This window comes from Equus quagga, chromosome 9 (assembly GCF_021613505.1).
Source record: "Equus quagga isolate Etosha38 chromosome 9, UCLA_HA_Equagga_1.0, whole genome shotgun sequence".
Classification (NCBI taxonomy): domain Eukaryota; kingdom Metazoa; phylum Chordata; class Mammalia; order Perissodactyla; family Equidae; genus Equus; species Equus quagga.
The window spans coordinates 8,860,432-8,882,109 of NC_060275.1; the positions used below are offsets into that span (position 1 = coordinate 8,860,432).

General features: G+C 34.9%; 1 protein-coding gene across 1 annotated transcript in view; it reads right to left on the minus strand.

Moving 5' to 3' along the window:
* DOK6 (docking protein 6) overlaps positions 1 to 21,678 on the minus strand; it is a 400,855-nt gene that overhangs the window by 139,055 nt on the left and 240,122 nt on the right. Inside the window, exon 5 of the mRNA XM_046672318.1 lies at positions 9,778 to 9,967. Within this exon, the coding sequence (XP_046528274.1) occupies positions 9,778 to 9,967 (190 nt within the window). The remainder of the gene's footprint in view (positions 1 to 9,777; positions 9,968 to 21,678) is intronic.

Sequence of the window (21,678 nt, forward strand, 5' to 3'; positions counted from 1 at the left end):
GTTGGCGCCTATCCTCCCACAGTAACTGGAAGTCAGCAGTGCTCTCTCCTTTGATGTTTACATTTCAAAGAGGTGGTTCCTGACTCCTTGAGAAAGGCATTCCTGGTTCTTAAAGCTGACAAAAGATCTGTTTAGTTTTCAAAAGTATTTATATACATTTCAGAGAGGGGAAAGTACTTACAATTTTAAGTTTTCTAAAGTAAATGTTCTAAGAAAAAGGGAGGGGAGAGCAATCTTTGCCCCATTTTCAAAAGAGAGAATTAAGCCTCTTAATTTTAATTTGTATTTGTACTTCATTCTAGAAGTTCATGACACATGCCATTGGCCTACCAAGTTATCATAAGTTCTACCCAGAGGCAAGAGTTTCACCAACATCTCACACTGCACATCATTTCCCAGCTTCCTTATCACTTTTCTGTATTCTGTGGGGGGTCAGAGTTTGCTGCCCCAAAATGTGTCTCTTTAGCTTGATTATTTTGAAGAACAAAAGACTCAGAAAAAAACTTTGACCTTCCCCTTAACTGCCTAAAAGAATTTAAGATAGAAGGCCTGTCCTAGGAAGGAACTATCACCATAGATAACTCTAGGTGTGGTAGACAGGAAGGCACCTAGCAAGGCCCATTTTATCAAAGTTCTCTCTCAGGTCATATTGTCTATAGATGGCCCAGAAAGCATTTGTTTACCAAACATTTGCTATTCCATCTCCATCTGAATTGCCTTCCTCCCCTCTGAAGTCCCAAACCACTACTCCTAACATCCTCCATTGTCTTTAGCTGAAGATTAAGGTGGTGGCTTTGTCATTTTGGCGAGTTACTCAGTTTTCCTCAGTTTCTCCCATGTATACATGTCATTAAATTTGTTTGATTTTCTCCTGTTATTCTGTCTCATGTCAATTTAATAAACCAGCCAGAAGAACCTAGAGGGTAGATGAATAATTTTTCTTCCCCTACAATCCTTTGTCTAACCACTACTTCAGTGCTACATATTTTAGGGCCATTTATTTATTACTGCAGCACTCCTGCTATCAATTTCTATCAGGATCAAATAGACTTATTCTTAAATAATAAACAAAATCTCAGTGGTTTAATGAAATAGGAATTTCTCACTCATGCTAGTTCACTTTGGTTCTGGGCAAGTATCCTGAGCAACCAGGACAACACTTGCATAAAAATAAATGCATTAGCTCAGGCATACATCACTTCTGTTCATAGCCCTTTGCTGGAACTAGTCAGATGGTTCCCCAGACTGCACTGGGTGTTGGGAAATGTCAGGGAGCATGAGATATTTGGAAAGCAGCACTGTGTAGGCAAAAGGGCATTAAATCCAATTTTAGGGACTTAGGAAAGATTTACTGAAGGAAATGGTCTGCAAGTGGAATCATAAAAGATGAGTTGGGATTATTCAAGCTAAAGTGGGAGGGTGGGGGGAGGTGGCAGGACATTCAGGATGGATGGACAGCATGGGCAAAGCGTAGATGTTCTTTATTAGTTGCTTTTGCTGCTGAAGTTGAGAGTGAGAAGCAGGAAGTAGGCAGAGAGTTTGCTGGAAAGGCAGATAAAACTCAGAACCAGAAGCGGTTTTTAGGCCATGCCAAAAAACTTGGTCTTTGTCTTACAGGCAGTAGGGAGTTGCTTTTAATGTAGAAAAGTAAACATAGATTTAAATTTTAGATATATCTATCTAGTGACGTTGTGGGATATCTCATAATGGATCCTTTAACTAGGTTAAGAATTTCAAATAAGTAGAGTAGCCAGAAGTCTTAGTCCATTTGGGCCGCTATAACAAAATGCTGCAGACTGGTGGCTTATAAACAACAGAAATTTATTTCTCACCGTTCTAGAGGCGAGGAAGTGCAAGATCATGGCTCTGGCAGATCTGGTGTCTGCTGAGAGTTTCCGGGGTCACAGATGCCATCTTGTTGCGTGTGTTTTCACATAATAGAAGGGGCTAGGGAGCTCTCTGGTGTCTCTTTTATAAGGGCATTAATTTCATTTATGAGAGCTCCAGGCTCATGACCTAATCACCTCTCAATTGTCCCACCAACTAATATCATCACCTTGGGGGTTAGGATTCGACATATGAATTTTGGGGGGGCACAAACATTCAGATCACAGCACTAGGTCATTCTTTCCTGAGCAATCATGGTGTGAAAAGACCTGGAAGAATGAACCAGACAACTCAGACTTGACTTCTGCATTTGCCAGTCACTTACTTTCCACGTGACCTCAGTTACACCTTATTAAACTTTGTGAGGATTTTCTCATCCATGAAAACTTGATAAAAATGTTTTCTGTGATGACCACCTTCAGTGCTGACATAAGGATCAAATGAAATAATGTGCTTCGAAAGTTATCAGATGTAACATATATATAAGAGATGGTTAATTCAGCAAACATCTATTTTTACATGCACAGCACTGTACGAGGCAACACAGGGAATCTAAAAGGATCCCTTGCTTTGAAGAAATCAACATTCTTCCACGAAAAGAGCTAAAACACCCAGGCATGATTTTGAAGTATCAGCTGCAGAATGTAATTACAAAATGGAGACTGTATTTTAACAAATATGCTGAGTGTAAACAAAGGGACCTTTTCTGGGGAAGTGGTCATCTGTGGAGGCGACATACACATCAGTGTTTTGTCACAATTTTAGACTGATTTATGAAACCTTTAAGAGGAATTTTCAAAGCGAGTTAATGTGCCACTCAAGATCAGTCTTATGACTTTGGGGTCATTTCGTTTAATTGTGGTGATAACCACACACATAAGCCTCATAACACTATGACGCTAGAAATCCACCCACGAACACTAAGGAATGAGGGGCGAAAATTAAATAGGCAGAGTCCTGTCAAAATCCCACACAAATAAAAATATTTTAGTCCTTAGTCAAATGGGTAAACTTACCACTGACTCAAATGTTAATTTTTTTGCATTTTTTTTGCAATAGTTTGCTATTTTAAGAAAATGTACACTCAAGTCTTCTACTTTTGTTAGACAAATGTTAAATCTCCCACAACAAAAATCTAGCAAGAGAAAAGTAGCATTACAGCTGCTTTTGCATTTGCAAGATTAGTTTTTTCCTGGTATTGAATCAATTCTAGATAAAAATTATGAATTCACCTTACCTTTAGCTGTCACAGACACACAGTATATTATATACATGTGGTCATGCTAGTAATTAATTCATGATGTGCATTTTAAGCTAGAACTATAATTTCACTAAACCTAAAAAATTTAGAATTATCTAAGTATTTTTAAGCAACAGCAAAACGGTAGAGAAAAAAATACTTTCCATGTGGTGAAGAAAATTGAAATTTTCAAAATCAGCCATTTCAAAACATTTTTTTGGGACTTCCCTTTAATTTTTTATTTGCTGTGATTTTTACCATCTTATTATAGCCTCTTGATCATTTTTTTTTAAATTATAAATTTAATAAATTAAATAATTTCAATTATCATAAATAAAACAAGTCAAAAGAGGTTTAAAAAGGGTTAAAAGGGACAAAAAGCTAATATTTTTTATGCACTGAATACATTCCAAACATTTGCCTAATTCTCACATACATCACAAAAGGCATTTTGTCACAAAATAGATATTTTGGTCCTTATTTTCACAAACGAAGGACATAAGACACAAGAATGAAAATCAATTTGGCCAAACACATAGAAGAAAACCAGTATTTCAATCCAAGTCTAATAAGTGCGGCAAAAACACATGTCCTTCCATTATAACATAACTCAGCTAACACATCTTAGGCTTCATGTTGCAAGTCGAAAAATAAATATTTGTGTGGTGGAGGGAAATTGTTTCAGCAGCAATTACTAATAAGTGATAGAAATTTATCATATCATTTGGCACAAGGTATTAGAGTATGAGAAACAATATGACTATAAAATGTAGGTCAAAAATATATTCCAACACTTCTAGACACTAGATTTCTTTTATTCCCCAGTTTTATTGAGGTGTAATAGACAAGTTCAAATTGTATACATTTAAGGTATTCAGTGTAACTTTTTTTTATTAAGACCATTTTTTAGTAGTTTTTAGTTTCTCAGAGAAATGGCAGGAAAGGTACAGAGATTTCCCAGCTACTCCGCTCCCCTACCCAGAACAGTCTACTGCATTATAACATCCCCACCAGAGTGGCCCATTTGTTGCCTTATTCCATTCTTTCAGATGTATACCCATAAGGAGAATTGCTGGATCATACGGGAATCTTATTTTAGTATTTTTGAAGAACTACCATACTGTTTTCCACAGGGGCTCTACAATTTTACATTCCCATCAACAGGGCAAAAAAGTTCCAGTTTCTCCACATCCTCGCCAACATTTATTATTTTGTGTTTTTTTGATAGTAGCTCTCCTGATGCATGTGAGGTGGCATCTCATTGTAGCTTTGATTTGCATTTCTTTAAAAATGAGTGATGTTAAGCATGCTATCATGTGCTTATTGGACATTGTATATCTTCTTTGGAGAAATGTCTACTTGAGTCCTTTGCTCATTTTTTAATTGGGTTTGTTTGTTGTTAATTTTTCAAAGTTCTCTATACATTCTGGATATTAATCCCTTATCAGATATATGATTTGTAAACATTTTCTTCCACTCTGTGAGTTACCTTTTCACTCTGTTGATACTGTCTTTTATGCGCAAATTCTTTAAGTTTTCAGTAAGTCCAGTTTGTCTATTTTTTTCTTTTGTTGCCTGTGCCTTTCGTGTCATAGTCAAGAAATCATTGCTAAATCCAAAATTGTGAAGCTTTTGCCCTATCTTTTTTCTGAATTTTATAGCTTTAGGTGTTCCATTTAGGTCTTTGATCCATTATGAGTTGATCTTTGTGCTATATAGTGACAGGTAAGGGGAGGACTTCATTCTTTTGCATGTGGAGAAATAGTCTTCCTAGCACCATTTGTTGAAAAGACTGTCCTTTCTCCACTGTACAGTCTTGGCACCTCTGTCAACAATCATTTGACTATATATGCAAAACTCTTTCCTTTTTTTTTTTTGGTGATTCGCCCTGAGCTAATATGCATTGTCAATTCTCCTTTTTTTCTTTTTTGGCTTGAGGAAGATTAGCCCTGAGCTAACATCTGTGCTATTCTTCCTCTATTTTGTATGTGGGATGCCTCCACCACAAGGCTGATGAGTGGAGTAGGTCTATGCTAGGGATCTGAACCCATGAACCAGGGATGCCAAGGTGGAGCACACAGAACTCCAACCACTCAGCCATGGGGCCGGCCCCAACATTTTACTTTTTTTAAATTTAAAATTTTCCATATGGCAGCATTCACTCTTTGTACTATACAGTTCTCTGGGTTTGGCAACTGTATAGAATTGCATATCCACCACCACAAGCAAGATAAAGAACAGTTCCATCATCCCCAAAAGTTCCTTTATGTTGTTACTTTGTAGTCAATCCCTCTCCACACCCTACCCTCTGTCAATCACTGGTCTCTTTTCTATCTTTTGTTCATGTAAATGATATCATAGAGCATGTTGTCTTGAATCTGGCTTCTCTCACTTAGAACAATGCACTCGTGATATATCGTTTTGTGTGTATCAGCTGTTGGCTCCTTTTATCGCTGAGTAGCACTCTATGGATTTATCAGTTTCTTTATCCATTCAGTGAAGGACATTTGGTTTGTCCAGTTTTTGGCAAAGATAAATAAAATGGCTATTAAAATTCATGTACAGATTTTGATACGAATATATATTTTTATTTTTCACGAGGAAATATCTGTAAGCTCGATTGCTTGGTCATATGTTAAGTGTATGTTTAAGTTTATTTTAAAAAATGCCAAAATTACTGTCCAAAATGGCTATACTATTTTGAATTCTCACCAACATTATATGAGAGTTTCATTTGCTGTGCATCCCTGTCAGCACTTGGTATTGTCAGATTTTTCTCTTTGATTTTAGCCATTATAATAGATATAGAGTTGTATCTCATTTTGGCTTTAATTTGCATTTCTATAATGACTGACATCATTTGATGTGATTATCAGTCAATCAAATATCTTTTTTGGTGAAGTGCCTGCTCAAATCTTTTGCCTGTTTTTCAAATTGGGTTGTATTTTTTCTTATTGTTGAGTTTTAAGGTTCTTTATATATTTTGGATACAACTGCTTTGTGAAAAATGTGACTTCCAAATATTTTCTCCAGATCTATGTCTTGTCTTTTTATTCCCTAAAAGTCTCTTTTGCAGAGGTAAGTTTTTAATTTTGATACAATCCAATTAATTTTGGGGGTATCGTGCTTTGGTATTACATTTAAGAACTCTCTGCCTTACCTTTGCTTTTAACTAATTGGTCATGCATTAAAAAGAGGAAGGATTTCTCTCTGCATTATTGATCAAAAAAGCTTCAGGGATAAATTAAGCCTACCTATGACAACACAGAAGCCTTGATTATAGCACATATAGCATTTGCTTCCATTAACCATCTTCCCAGAGGAACTGTATTGCAATATTTACATATTGTTTAATTGTTAAACAATTGTTAATAATCTATAACCAGATTTTTATCAGGCTTCTAAATAGAGACAATATTATCACAGTTAATAAGACATATGTTTTAGCACCAATTTTCTTATATTAAGCATTGTGCTGAATAAAGAGATTATATTTTGAATGATAATTTTATAAAAAAAGGATTTGGGGTTCACTTGAATTTTGTTGTGCAGGCACTTGCACTCATTCTGATTTTTGCTTACAATATTTATGTGCTTACATGAAGTGAAAATGCCACATCAGCAGTTAAAAAAGTAGTTTTGTCTTTCATAGAATAAAATTGCACATAATCACGAATCCTATGACAGCCCCTACAGGTCTGGATATCTTTTTTGACTTTTTGATAAAATGAGATTGCATAGCAAATTGGGTGTTTTTTACTCTTAAAGTTGTTATGGTAAAAATGCAATTGCTCTAAGCTGGCATGAGACTATGAATTCAACTCAACACCACGCCCACTGAGGACGATTCTCACTCAAGCTTCCTGGTCAGTTTTCTCCATCCATCCTCACACTCCGCATGAGCTCCTTGAGGCTTATGGAGCATGCTTATAATTCTAAGGATGTACGAGGTATGTCCCTCCAGAAAAGATCATCTAGATCCATTCTTATTGTTTGTTTCTATATTTTATTGGTACAGTAGAATTTAACAATGCATTTTGAAAAAAGCCTGTCAGCAAAAAAAAGAGTATTTCAACATATGCAATTTATTACTTTCTAGTATATGTAGTAATATAAATAAATGACTAAAAATTGCTACCAAATGATATGACCTGTGCAAAGAGTGACTCAAATAAAACCCAGAAAATGTAGATCTTCAGCTCAGTGTTTGCTAGTTTGACTAGCCAGGCGTCACCTGCCAATTTGTCCTTTAAATTGTCCCTTATCTCATCAGCCATGCCCTCCCCCTCCCCTGAACTCCCTCTCCCCTTCCCCAGTCCTGACCCACATAACACAATGTCCTGCTTTTAGTGCTCTGGATCAAGCATGGACAAAACCTTCTGCCCTTGGCTCCCTTTAACAAGAGTGAGATCATCAGGAATTTACAAATAGATGCACAGAAAAATGGTCAATATCCCAATTATTAAAGGGCAAAGAGTATCCAAAATTCAGAGAAGGAAACAAATAAAAATAAACAGTATGCACAAGGCCAAACCTTCAATCACAAAGATAAAGAAACAAATGGAAGAGAAAGAAAAAAATAAGATATCCACTCCTCTCTCAAAATAGAAACATCTTAAATCATCATTTTAATGCTTGTGGTTATGAGGTCAAGAAGAGCACTCTCCTTGCATCATTAGAGCATGTATGAATTGATATTACTTTCCTTGAAAGCAATTTGCTATATTGTGAAGAACCTTGAAGATGTTCACATCCTTTGACCCAGTAATTCTTCTTTAAAAAGGCTCCGTTAAGAAAATAATCAGAGGCTTGCACATCTTTTCACAGATGGTCAGTGTGGCTTTATTTATAAAAGCTCATTTTGGAAACATCTTAATGCTAAATTAACGATGACATAGCCATATGTTCAGATACCACATAACCATTAGAATCTTGTTTTTAAAGGACTCAGATTACTTCTCAATATAATATTAAGTGAAAATATATTGGAATAAAGTACAGCAAAATATTAAAAATCTTGATTTTTCTCAAGATGGAGAAATTATGAGTGACTTTAAGCTTTTCTTTGCAACTTCTCCCTCAAAAGTTTGTGTTAACTTTTCAATCAGACAATATAAGCTATTAAAAATCTCAATATTAAGGAAAAATGGAGATTTACAAAGAAAATGTAAAAAGTGCAAATCCTGCCCAGGTTATGAAAATAGATTTCTGACCTTATTGTACTCATCTAGGAATAAAGGCCTGGATGTAGCCTGCAGTTTCAAGACGCCCTATCTAGAGAATGCTTGGGGCTCTCTCTGCCTCCTTGGCTCCATTCCTTCCAGAGGAAGTGTTTTATTGTAAAGTTAACAAATGCTCATTGCCAAACATCCCAACAGTATGAAAGTACATAAAATAAGAATAAAAATCCCCTTCTACTTTCTTTCCCCACATTTTTTTTTCACATTAAAAACATTAGGGTATAATTTGGATACAATAATACCCCACAATATTTAGTAAAGAGTTCCATGGTTTTTGACAAATGTCAAAAAATAGAACATTTTTATCAACCCCCAAGTTCCTTTGTGCCCCTTTGAGGTTCATTCTTTACCAATCCCTAACCCCAAGGAACCATTGATTTGCTTTCTGTCACTATAGATTAGTTTTGCCTGTTGTAGAGTTTTCTACAAATGGAATCATACATATTGCTTAGAATAATGTTTCTGAGATTCAGCCATGTGTGTGTCATTGGTAGGTAGTATTGTTGTACAACTATATCATAATTTGCCTATCCAGTCACGTAGTGACTTCACCACAATTACCTTATAATGCCACAGATTCATTTTGAGCATGTGATAAATCACGACCCCAGTGTGAAGACTGATGCATTAAATATCTCTTATATGGAATTTCCAAACCTAAGTCTTGTCTTGGATGCATGAACAATATCACAAAGGGGTCATAGCATAATGACATTTATTTAGTTGGTTGAAGCTCATGTCTAAACCCATGTCTGTGAATAATGGCTATGAAGCAAGCATTCATTTCAGACATTTATGGATTCCAACCATACGCTGTGATCAAGAAACCAATGCATTTGCCCTGACAGACTAAGTTTAAAATCTGAGTTACACATTTCATAATTTATGAATTTGCCAACATTTCTTCAGTCGTTCTGAATTAATATTTATACTTAGCTAATGTTATTAATATAAACATCTGGATAACTTCTCAAACCTAAAAAGTAATATTTAAACAATTTTATGGAAAACTCCTTTCAATATTGTTTGCTTATAAAATAGTCACAAAAATAATGCCAGCAAGGACATGATGAATTTTATGGGAATCCTATTGCACCAAAAATATAGTAAGATACACCAAAAATACAGTACTGTAATAATATTGCAAAATATATTGCAGGATTAAAATAATTATAAAACTAGTTTGATGCCAGTGTAAGACACGGGAATTATTTTGAATGGGGTAATTAACCTGCCATAGCATTAACACAGTTTTATTCAGATTATCAACAAGAATTTGAAGAAATTATGTATTTTGTGATTCCTACCCTTTATAAAAACAATGGTCACCCTGGGCACCAGGGGACAGAAATTTTCCTTCAGGAGTCTGTCCCTCACCTCCCACCCCTGGTTGCTGCCCTTCGAGCTTACCTTCCTGACTCAAACGTGAACCACGTTGAGTCCCGCCCATATCTCCTCAGTGAGCTGAGAGGCCACATCACCAGTTTGACCTTGGCATTGTGGATATCCCAGAGATAGATATTCTCATGAGTGATCTGCATTGTGCATTCGCCATAAATATCCAGATTTGGTGTAGGCATCAGATACACATTGAATCGCTCTGTAAAGAAACAAAGAATGGAGAAAATTAAGTGAAAAGAGGTGTGACTCTTTATGGCAGCATTGTAATTTATTTGTATACCTTTCTATAGCCTTCAGAAAGCATTATCATGTCCCTTGGTGACATCAATATACACTGCAAAATGCTATCTTTTTCCATTTGGTGTATGAAATATTAATGAAAACATTTTCAATCATTAATTCATCCACTCATTCTACAACTTTTTGTTGCAAGCATTCTATGTGATGGGATGAAATGGTTAAATTGCACAGTGGAACCATCAGGGTGAAAAGCTAAGTGGGGTCTCTGCCCAAATGGTGCTCACTGTCTGCTCCTTTACACAATCTAAAGTGGATATCAGAGATACAATTCCTGAATGTCTTACTGAATTTAAGCAAGAATTTACTCAATCTGACCTTTGTGGTGTGCAGCATTCAACGCACACTGAGACTGACTCTTAAAACACACTATATTCATGGTCAAATTCAGCATGATAATTGCAGATCTTCACTACCGCCTTCTGCAGAACTTCAGACATTGTTTTGGTAAGCGAAACAAAAATATATAACTGCTTTCATCCCTGGATATTTTATTGTTGAAAATCTGACTATTAGGCAAGCATTCCAAACCTCTCTTTATAACGTCTGTGTATCTCAAAGGCTACCACAAAATTCTGCAGCCCTCGATCCCCATGTAAATGTATTACATGCACTTTATTTTGAAAAGAAAGTTAGCTCATAAGTTCCAGAAAGTAAAGAATTTTGTATGACCTATAAAGTGTCCTATAAAATATCACTACTTCCCATCACCATATTTTGATTTATAGGAAGTGATCAATAAATATTGGTTAACTGTATGAATGAAATAAATATATCCCCTGATGAATAAGGCCTGCGAGAATAGAAGAATTACAAAATAAATGAGTCCTGATAACTAAAAGTTTAAGAATTACTGGCAGATATATTTTTGTGAGTTTGAATTTAATTGTGAATAGTGCTTTAAAGGCAGTTGAATTAATTATTTTGGGGGCCATATTGGTATAGCTGCTGTTGGAAAAGGATTGATATATTTAGAAATGTGTTATCATCCACCATAATGCCATGATCTTAAACACTGTATGTTTGCGGGTACTGAGCTGGAATTGTCTGTATAATAAAAAGAATCTTTCCTATGACAGGTATTTTGTAAAGTACAGATATGCTGATGACAAAAAAGCCAATATTCAGATTCCAAATGGGTTAAATTTAACTTAAGCATGACAGCTTGAAATTTAGTAACTATGTGGACAATATTTATATTCAACTGTCTAGATATTTTTGGACCAAAATTAACATAATGATTCAATTTTCTACTTGCATTATAGACCCATGAAACTGATACATATATAGATTTCACATTCATTTTCTAAAGAAAAAAAGCAAAATGAGATAAATTCTATGAAGAAAGAACATTGCCCCATTAACTGTCTGCAATAAAAAAGCCCATATCTATATCTGTTTCTATATCTACCTATCTATACACATATTCCATAAACCTAAAACTCCATTGTGCAGGCAAGTAAAGTATCAAGTTTTAGCATTAAATTCATCACTCATATTCCCATCACAATTCCCACTCTAATGGGATTACAAGTAGTAAATTAAAGGGACATGATCTCATAGAAAAATACAAATGAAACTCGTACCCAACAGAGTGACTCAGAAATATAGATAACACCTGAATAGCAATCTTCTTTTCTTTGATCAAGACCCTTTTGATGAAGTTCAGCTTTTACATTTGCAACTAATAATACGTCAGTGGCATCTGTTGTGCAGAGGGAAAATATTATCATGATAAAAGTGGAAAGGAAAACACTTCTCTAAATTCTTTCCTTTCCATCAATTCCAGAGTCTGAAGATGGTAACTCAAGAGTAATTGCCAAAATGCCAAGAAATAACACTTCTTCCAAAACCCTGAAATTAATAAACATCATTAACCAATCTTACTGTTGCTTAAGGCTACATCGACCCTTGAAATTCACATCCATAGTTAGATATTTGGGAAAAAGAACATGTAAAAAACGAATCCTGACAGTGAGTATCCTTCAAATGAATGGTACATGAAACATTACATATAACCTACAGAGTACTACAGAAGACCCAGAAGAACCATTCCATTTTCACTGAAATGTCTGTGTGCTCTAATGGTAGCAGATAAAACCTGGTAATAATAAATAAGAAAGAATGATCATCTCAGTAGATGCAGAGAAAGCATTTGACAAGATATAGCATGCATTTATAATAAAAACTCTGAATAAAATGGGTATAGAAGGAAAGTGCCTCAACATAATAAAGGCCATATATGACAAACCCACAGCTAATATTATACTCAATGATGAAAACTAAAAGCTATCCTTTTAAGAACAGGAAGAAGACAAACATGCTCACTTTCTCCACTCTTATTTAACAGAGTATTGGAAGTCCTAGCCAGAGCAATCAGGCAAGAAAAATAAATAGAAGGGATCCAAATTGGAAAGGAAGAAGTAAAACTCACTGTTTGTGGATGACATGATTCTATACATAGAAAACCCTAAAGAATTCACTAAGAAACTATTAGAAATAACAAATGAATACAGTAAAGTTGCAGGATAAAAGAAATCAACATAGGGGCCAGCCTAGTGGCACAGTGGTTAAGTTCACACGTTCCACTTCAGTGGCCCGGGGTGTGCCGGTTCAGAACCTGGGTGTGGACATGTCACCACTTGGCAAGTCATACTGTGGTAGGCGTCCCACATATGAAGTAGAGGAAGATGGGCACAGATGTTAGCTAGGGCCAGTCTTCCTCAGCAAAAAGAGAAGGATTGGCAGGAGTTAGCTCAGGGCTAATCTTCCTTAAAAAGAAAAAAAAACAACATAAAAACTTAGTTGCATTTCTGTACACTAACAACAAAATAGCGGAAGAAGAAATTAAGAATACAATCTCATTTACAATAATGACAAAAAGAATAAAATACCTTGGAATAAATTTAACCAAAAAGGTGAAAGACCTGTTCACTGAAAACTATAAAACGTTGTTGAAAGAAATCAAAGAAGACACAAAGAAATGGAAAGATATGCTGCGCTCTTGGATTGGAAGAATTAACATAGTTAAAACGTCCATATTTCCTAAAGCAATCTACAGATTCAGTGCAATCCCTATGAAAGTCCCAATGACATTTTCACAGAAATAGAACAAAGAATCCTAAAATTTGTATGGAACAACAAAAGACCCCAAATAGCCAAAGGAATACTGAGAAAAAAGAACAAAGCTGGAGGTATCACACTCCCTGATTTAAAAATATACTACAAAGTTATGGTAATCAAAACAGCATGGTACTGGCACAAAAACAGACATATAGATCAATGGAACAGAATCAAGAGCCCAGAAATAAATCCACACATCTATGGACAGCTAATTTTCCACAAGGGAGCCAAGAACATACAATAGAGAAAGGAGAGTCTCTTCAGTAAATGGTGTTGGGAGGACTGGACAGCAAAAGAATGAAAGTAGAATAGCATCTTACAACATATACAAAAATTAACCCCAAAGGAATTAAAGACTTGAATGAAAGACCTGAAACCATAAAACTTCTAGAAGAAAACGTAAGCAGTATGCTCTCTGACATTGGTCTTAGCAGCATGTTTTTGAATACCATGTCTCACCAGGCAAGCAAAACAAAATAAATAATAAACAAATAGGACTATATCAAATTAAAAAGCTTCAGCACAGCAAAGGAAACTATGAACAAAATGAAGACAACCTAACAATTGGGAGAAGATATTTTCAAACCATATATCTGATAAGGAGTCAATTTACAAAATATATAATGAACTCATACAACTCAACAACAAAAAAACACAACCCAATCAAAAAATGGGCAGAGGATATGAACAGACATTTTTCCCAAGAAGATATACAGATGGCGAAGAGGCACATGACAAGATGTTCAACATCACTAATTATTAGGGAATGCAAATCAAAACTACAATGAAATCTCACCTCATACCCATAAGAATAGCTATTATTAAAAAGACAAGAAATAAGTGCTGGAGAAGATGGAGAGAAAAGGGAACTGTCATATACTGCTGGTGGGAATGTAAACTGGTGGAGCCACTATGGAAAACAGTATGGAGATTCCTCAAAAAATTAAGAATAGAACTACCATATGATCCAGCTATTCCACTGATGGGTATTTATCTAAAGAATACAAAAACATGAATGCAAAAAGATATTTGCACCCCTAAGTTCATTGCAGCATTATTCACAATAGCTAAGGCTTGGAAACAACCTCAGTGCCCATCAATGGATGAGTGGATAAAGAAGATGTGGTATACGTACACACTGGGATAATACTTCAGCTATAAAAAAAGATGAAAATTTGCCATTTGACCTCAAGGGTATTACACTAAGCGAAATAGAAATAAGTCAGCCAGATAAAGTCAAATACAGTACGATTTCACTGATAAGCAGAAGATAAAAACAATGACAGCAACAACAAACAAACAAACAAACACACAGATACAGAGATTAGATTGGTGGTTAGCAGAGGGAAGGGGGGAGGGAGGATGGTAATTGTCTTTTGGTGTGAACGTGATGTAGTCTGTACAGAAGTAAAGTGTATGTACACTTGAAATTTATATAATGTTATAAACAAATGTTACCTCAATTGAAAAAAATTAAGAAAAAAAGCGCATCAAGATAGAAATGAGCATGGCATTGTTCAGAGAACAGTCTTGGCAGATGGACTTCCAGTATAGAACCTCTCACACAGTTTTGCACTTGTTTGTCTTAATAAGCAATACATTTCTTATTACAAAATAAAAAAAGAAAGAGTACAATCGTCACAATGGACATTGGAGAAAGCAGGGAAATCATGAATAAGTGAATTTCATAAGATTCACATGATATAGAGTGATCGGATAATTTGTCCCAAAGGAGTCCTTCCAGGGCCAGCTCCAGGCAATAAAAAGCAGGGGACATAGTCTGTGATGTCCCTTCCCTCCTGCTTGCCTTCTACTGTCCCAGTCTTCACAACTTCGTTACCTAGCAACTCAAGTCAACCCTTTCTTGTTTTGGTTTAGAAGGCTCCCATCTTCCTTTTCATGCTATTTCTTGCATCTTATGAAAAGAATTATCCTAAGAAAATTTATTTTCAATTTTTAAATATTCAAAATCTAACTTCATCTATGGTTAATTTCCAGGGATTTGAGATTCAATTAAAATGTACACTTATTTAACCCAGCAGGAAACTAGGCACATAGAGATGAGGGCAGCAAGTCAGGTTATACAGTAAGTTATACTTCTTTGAATCCTATTATAATGGAAGGAAGATTTTTGAATTTGCTATGCATAAATTATTTTATGCCCTTAGTAATATAAAACACGTTAGTTTACTAAAATTTGTTATGGTTTCCACTGGAAAGACCATTTCAATATGGCATAGTTAAAATTGGCTCCACTAAAAGGACTTTTTAAAATGTTACCTTTGTGACATCAGGTAGGCATTTTAAATCACTCTCTAATCACATTGCTTTCTTATTTAAGAAACATTTGGGTTTTACTGCCTAGGGATCTGGTTTTCAAGCTTTAGCGAGTATTGAAATGACCTGGAAGGCTTGTTTCAACACCGATTGCTGGGCATCCTCTACCCTTATCCTTTCTGACACAGAAGGTCTGTGCTGGAGCCGGGTAATTTAAATTTCTGGTTGTTCCCAGGGAATGTTGGTGCTTCTGCTCTGGGGACCACATTTTGAAAGAACTGTTGATTTGTGAAACTCATTTTAGAATATTGCCAAGGAAGTCATGGCATTAGAGAAACCACGAGGAATGCTTTTGAAAAGTGATGCTATGTTCCAGTAGAACAAACCAGCACAATTTATTCAAAAGCGTTCTCTCATCTCTGCTCAAATAAATTAATCCCATCTCAATTGATTCATGACTGATTTTGCAAGAGACAGTTTTCACGCCAGATGGAACAAAAGAAGGGAGAGAAGCATGGAAAGAAAGGAAATGTCTGAAAGATAGTTTACAATTCACCAAGATATGTCCATTCCAACTATTCTCTTTTAAGATAATCAACAATAACAATAAAAATTATTAAGTAGCACTAAACAATACATTTCCAAAAGGACTGAAAAGAATTAGAAAAGAAACTAGTTGTCGAAACAATGATAATAATACCCTGAAACATGAATACAAATTCTACTAATATGAAGTCTTGTGAAGAAATACATTGTTTAAAATATTATGTAAAAACTATATTAGATTAAAATGTATTCATACATATAAACTATAGAATTCTGGAGTGAAAAAGAATCCTAAACACACTGCCTATGAAATCATATTTTGGCAAAATTTAGATTTGAGGAAGGGCTGATATATGAGAAAAGAATTTTATTTTAAATGGCCAAAAGCAATAACGAGGTGGAATATTTATTAAAGTAATTGTTCCATCCAGCAAAGATACTTATTATTATTGAATCTGCATTTACAAGGGCATTTTACTTGAGTGCTGGATTAAGAAGTCCAAAGGAACAGACCATGCCCCAAAAGGCCTGGGACACAGGGTTTAGGTCCCAACCACAAAAACAGTCTCCAGGGGCTACAAAACAAGGTTTTGGTCAAATTGGACTGGACAAGGTCTGGTGAGAAAGGGTAGTTACACTCGGGAGAAATGGTCCTGAGGGATAGGGAGACCCCAGGCGATGTGCAGGAGATTGAACGGGTCATCATCCCTGAGAAGGACAGAAACGTTCCTTTCTCAGCCAGGGAGGTTTTAAATAGATCTAGTTGAGGGAAGAAGCTAATCCAAGTATAGCAATTAGCTTGAGCCTGGCAGGTGGAGGTAGGTGGAGCATGTAGCTGCAGCAGGAAGCAGAGGATCAGAGATGAGGTTTCTGACATGAAGCAGAACAACATCTAGTGAGTAGAAGAAAATAAACAGAAAACAAAAGGATGATGAGCTCTCCAGCCAGTTCATTGCTAATTTCCATCTTGTAACAAGACAGATGGAAAACTGGTTTTAAGGGAGAACCAGGCTGAAAAACAGACATATCTGCTCAGCTAAGTTTCCCTTATAACAAATCAAAATTTTTCTTTGAACAGGCTTTTGGAATTTATGTATTAAATAATTTTGTGTATCTAGAACATAGTGAACATTCAGTGCATTGTGATTGCATAATATAAAATGCATCTTTTGTATATTAGTTGCTTAGTTAGAAGAAATTTGAGAAACGTCTATTGGACGTCAACTCCTTTTTTCAAGGAAGAGTTCTTGTAAGTTTTAGTTGCTAGCTGATTGCTGAACACACTTAATCCCCTCTATCCATCCCACTACTTTAGAAGTTATGGGTTTGAAGGTTGGGTCAAAAGAAAGAAGGGAACATGGAACTAAGTATTACCCTTGAATATTTGGAAACAAGGAGATTCATAAATATTACAATCCATCAGGCTTTTCATGGGGAAAGGTTAAATTTTATAGTATCTCCAGCTAAGTGGGCAGGTGTGAACTACACTTTTACCTTCTCTTCCTCTTAAAATACAACTATGACTCAAGAGGAGAAGCCCCACCAAAAGGAAGGTGTTTGTTAGCTCTTTGGTGATATCCCCAATTTTCTTAATTTCAATCCCAGGGTCTTCCAGAGAGTAGAGACTTAAATATTTGTTAAAGTTCATTAATTAAAATGTTTGGGTATTACTAACTTAAATAACAAAGAAAATTAATAATTACAAACATTTATATATCATATATAAACTAGTTATGTAATGATTAATAATAGCTGTGAATAACTGGACAATTTATTTATAATTTCAAATCTCTTAGCTGTTCCCATCAACCAGTGATTCCACAAAGTAAAACTCACTCTATGTATAATTTACTGGTCAAAATAACTTTAAAGATTTAACTGAGATTATCTTATGGCAAGAGAATTCATTTTTTTTCCCTTAAAATGTCAAGTGATCAGAAAACCCAATATTTATGGAAGACTGTTTAACTTAAATTTATTATTGCAGCTAGTTCATTAAAAGACTCAAACTTAGTTGTCCCATCAAATGTGGAACATATCTTGTCCCGTTGGTGACCTTTATCTCCTTATTTGGCAATCATGAACAGCTGCAGCCCGCATCCTGCATCCTGCCCTCAGATTCATTGGAGTGAGAATGGAGACCACTACACCTGCAAGCTCGGGTTATCCCCAGGACTCCCTGGCGCACTGCACTGGTGCCAGTCTGGGCAAGACTACGTGACTCGACAGATCCACAAGCAGGGGTGAGTCCAGAGGTCAGTCTCCCAATCTGGCAAACAATCCAAATCCTGAGTGGTGCTCCAGCCTCTCCCCTCTCATCCTGCTTAGAGGGGGTGTGCCCCCTCCTTTCTGCCCTTCTCCTGTGAAAGACCTTCAAAGAATTCTCTTCAAAGAATCTTCCAGCCTGGTCTTTAGAATGTCTTGGTGCTTTTCACCCATTATCCACCTCTCTGGGCTGCAGCGCATTTCTGAGACCGCAAGAAAGTCCCATTCTAGGCTCTATATTTAACAATTGCTACATCCCAATTCAAAACATGAAATCTTAATATTAATACTAAATTAATAAAGAGTTTACTAAATGTTATTTAGTCAGAAGGCCAGAGTCACTGGTCTAATACTAAGCATTAAGGAATAAGTCCATAAGAATCTGATATTTGAAAAACCGAACACCTGCTTGGGAGTGTTGGAATTTATTACTGAGTATTCATCTCAATTTGGAATCTAGGTTCATCTCATTGTTTGATACAATGTGTTTTGTTTTTAACAGTTATATGAAGTGCTCAAAAAAGTTAAATAGAACCAGATATTACTCAGAAAATAATATATTTCAAGATCATTCTGAACTTTATATTCTTATCTACAAACTTCCATAATATTGGGATATTGCAGTGGTCAGCCTTCAATTTCAGCAGCTGTAGAAATGGAACCACATTGAGAAAGCCGATATTTGCACATTTAGACACCTCCTGAGATCTGTATAATGCAATTACCAGCAATGAAACAAGCATGATTTATGCTTGTTGACATTTGTGGAACTCTTCAGAAATTGTGACTCCATTTCCATCATAGTACTGAAATCTGTCAAAATTTATTTTATTATAATGTGGCAAGAGCAATAAATTCAGTTGCCAGGTGCCATCTGCTCAATGGCCACTGTGAATTGGAACTCTTTTATTTCTTGAGTCAATTGGCAGCACTTAAAAAAAAACATAGAAATACTTTTTAATTCCCCAGCAATTTCTTTGTTTCTTTCTTTCTTTTTTAAATGACTGTTGACAGCATTTTATCTGCATTTCCAAGTAACTCATGTTCATTGTAGTAAATACAGAAAGTCATTTAAAAAATAAATTCCACTGCTATTATACCTTACAGAGATGGTCTCCGTGAAAGTAATACTGTATCTTAAGATACAAACATATTCATATATAATTATTATTATACTAAATATAAAGTATTAAACCTTTTGTATTGTACTTCTTATAGTATAAGAATTTTCAGATGCTATTAAATATTCCTTGGGGATATAATTTTTAATAAATGCATAATATTTCACTATATAGCCAGACCATATTTTATATAATAATTATCTATTCAGTGAATATTGAAGTTAAGCCAACTTTTGTCTAACATAAATTAGGGTGTAATAAAATAACCAACTTTCAGCTCAATTTGATGAATAATTCACTCATTTGATATTGAGTTATAGGGCTTACTTTATTCTTGTATTTAAATTTTGGATCATTTTAATATCCTTGATTATTAACTTACATTGGGCACTAAAATCTGAATCATTGGGTTAGATGCCATAAACTCTTTTAAGAATCACACACTGCCAAATTGCTTTTCAGAAATTCCTTACCAATATAAATTCCAAATAAAAATATACTTTATATATTCATTTATATAAATGCCAGTATATAAAATCTGGCAAAAATTTTCTATAAAAATCTGGCAAAAATCCTTTGCCAGATTTTTTAAAAACAGGCTTTCTGCTTCTCTTCTTGACTGTGAGACTCCTATATACTAGGCATTTTTCCTCCTATGTTAATGACAAGTATTTCAACTCAGATTTATCATTAATTTTGCTTACAGTATGTATTTAAGTCCAGAAGGTGGAAAATAGTTTTCTTTAATTTTTCTAATGAGTCTTTTGTTATCGAAAGAAGGTTAAATATTATCCTACACTTCTCATAGCAGTTTTAGCATTTTACTTTTCACGTTAACTGGTATATTGAACTATACTGAAACATAATGAAATGTTCACATCTTACTTATAACATTCTTTCAGTTTTGACAAATGCACATCAAGACATACAATTTTTCTGTCAGCTCAGAAAGTTCCCTTATCCTGTTTTCCAGCTGCACATGCCCCTAAAAGCAACCACTGATCCAGTTTCTAACACGGTAGGTTATTTTTGCCTCTGGTAGTAGGCTCTTGTAAGCTGGTAACATCCAGCTTCCACACATCACTCATTTATTCCCAGTTTGTGGCATTCTGTTTTTATTTTTTATTTCCTTTGTAACTTTTTGATGGTGCTTTTTTAATGAGCATAGGCTTGAATTTTGATGATGCCTAGATTATTTCTATTGATAGTTTGCTTTCAGTGTTTTATACAAAAAATTTTAGTGATCCCAAAATTGTATCCATCTTAAAGTGATGTTCGAATGTGGCGTGAGGTAGGGGTTGACGTTCATTGTTTCGTGCATTGATATCCAGTTACTCTAAAACTGTTTATTAAAGAAACTTTTAGTTTCTTATTAAAATGACCAATAAGCTTATGAAAAAGGGGTTTGGTGCCCATGTCAAAAATTATTTATCTGTGTATATGTAGATCATTTTCTTTCAATTCTATTTCATTGAACTCTTCATCTATCCTCTATTTGGATGGCTGTGTCACTTATAATTATTTAATCAATCTAGAAATTAGGAAGGTTACCCATTCCAACTTGCTTCTTCCTTTTCAAGATACTTGGGCTAGTCTTGGTCCTTTGCCTTCCAAATGCATTTTAAAATTACCTTGTCAAGTTCTAGAAAAAAAGTCTAGCTTCTAGGATTTTTATTGGGATAGTGTTGAATCTATAGGTTAATTTAAGGAGAACTGACATCTTAACAATACTGAATATTATAATCATAAACATGGATTACTATTTAATTTATTTAGATATCTTCTAATTTCTCTCAGCAATATCTAGTTTTCAGCATAGATGTCTGGTTATACAGTTTGCCAAATTTATCCCTTAGTATGTGAAGTTTTTTGATGGTATTGTAAATGATATTTTTATATTTCATTTTGTAATTGTTCATTGCTAATATATATGTGTGTGTAAATATTATTTAGATTAAAATAGATAATTACATATATATGTAATTTTTTGCATATTAACTTTTTATCCTGCAACATCATTGAATTCACTTAGTTGTAGTTGCCTTCTTATAGATTCCTTAGTGTTTTCTAGGTACACAATCCTAGCTTCTTATCTTTTTATTGATTTTTATGATTTTACTATCTTTTCTTGTCATATTACACAAATTAGGACTGTAAGTAGAATATTGATTAGAAGTGGTGAGAGAGGATATCTTTGTTTTATTCCCAATTTATGAGGAAAGCATTCAATATTTTACTTTCAAGAATGATATTTTCTGAAGGTTTTTCATTGATGTCCTTC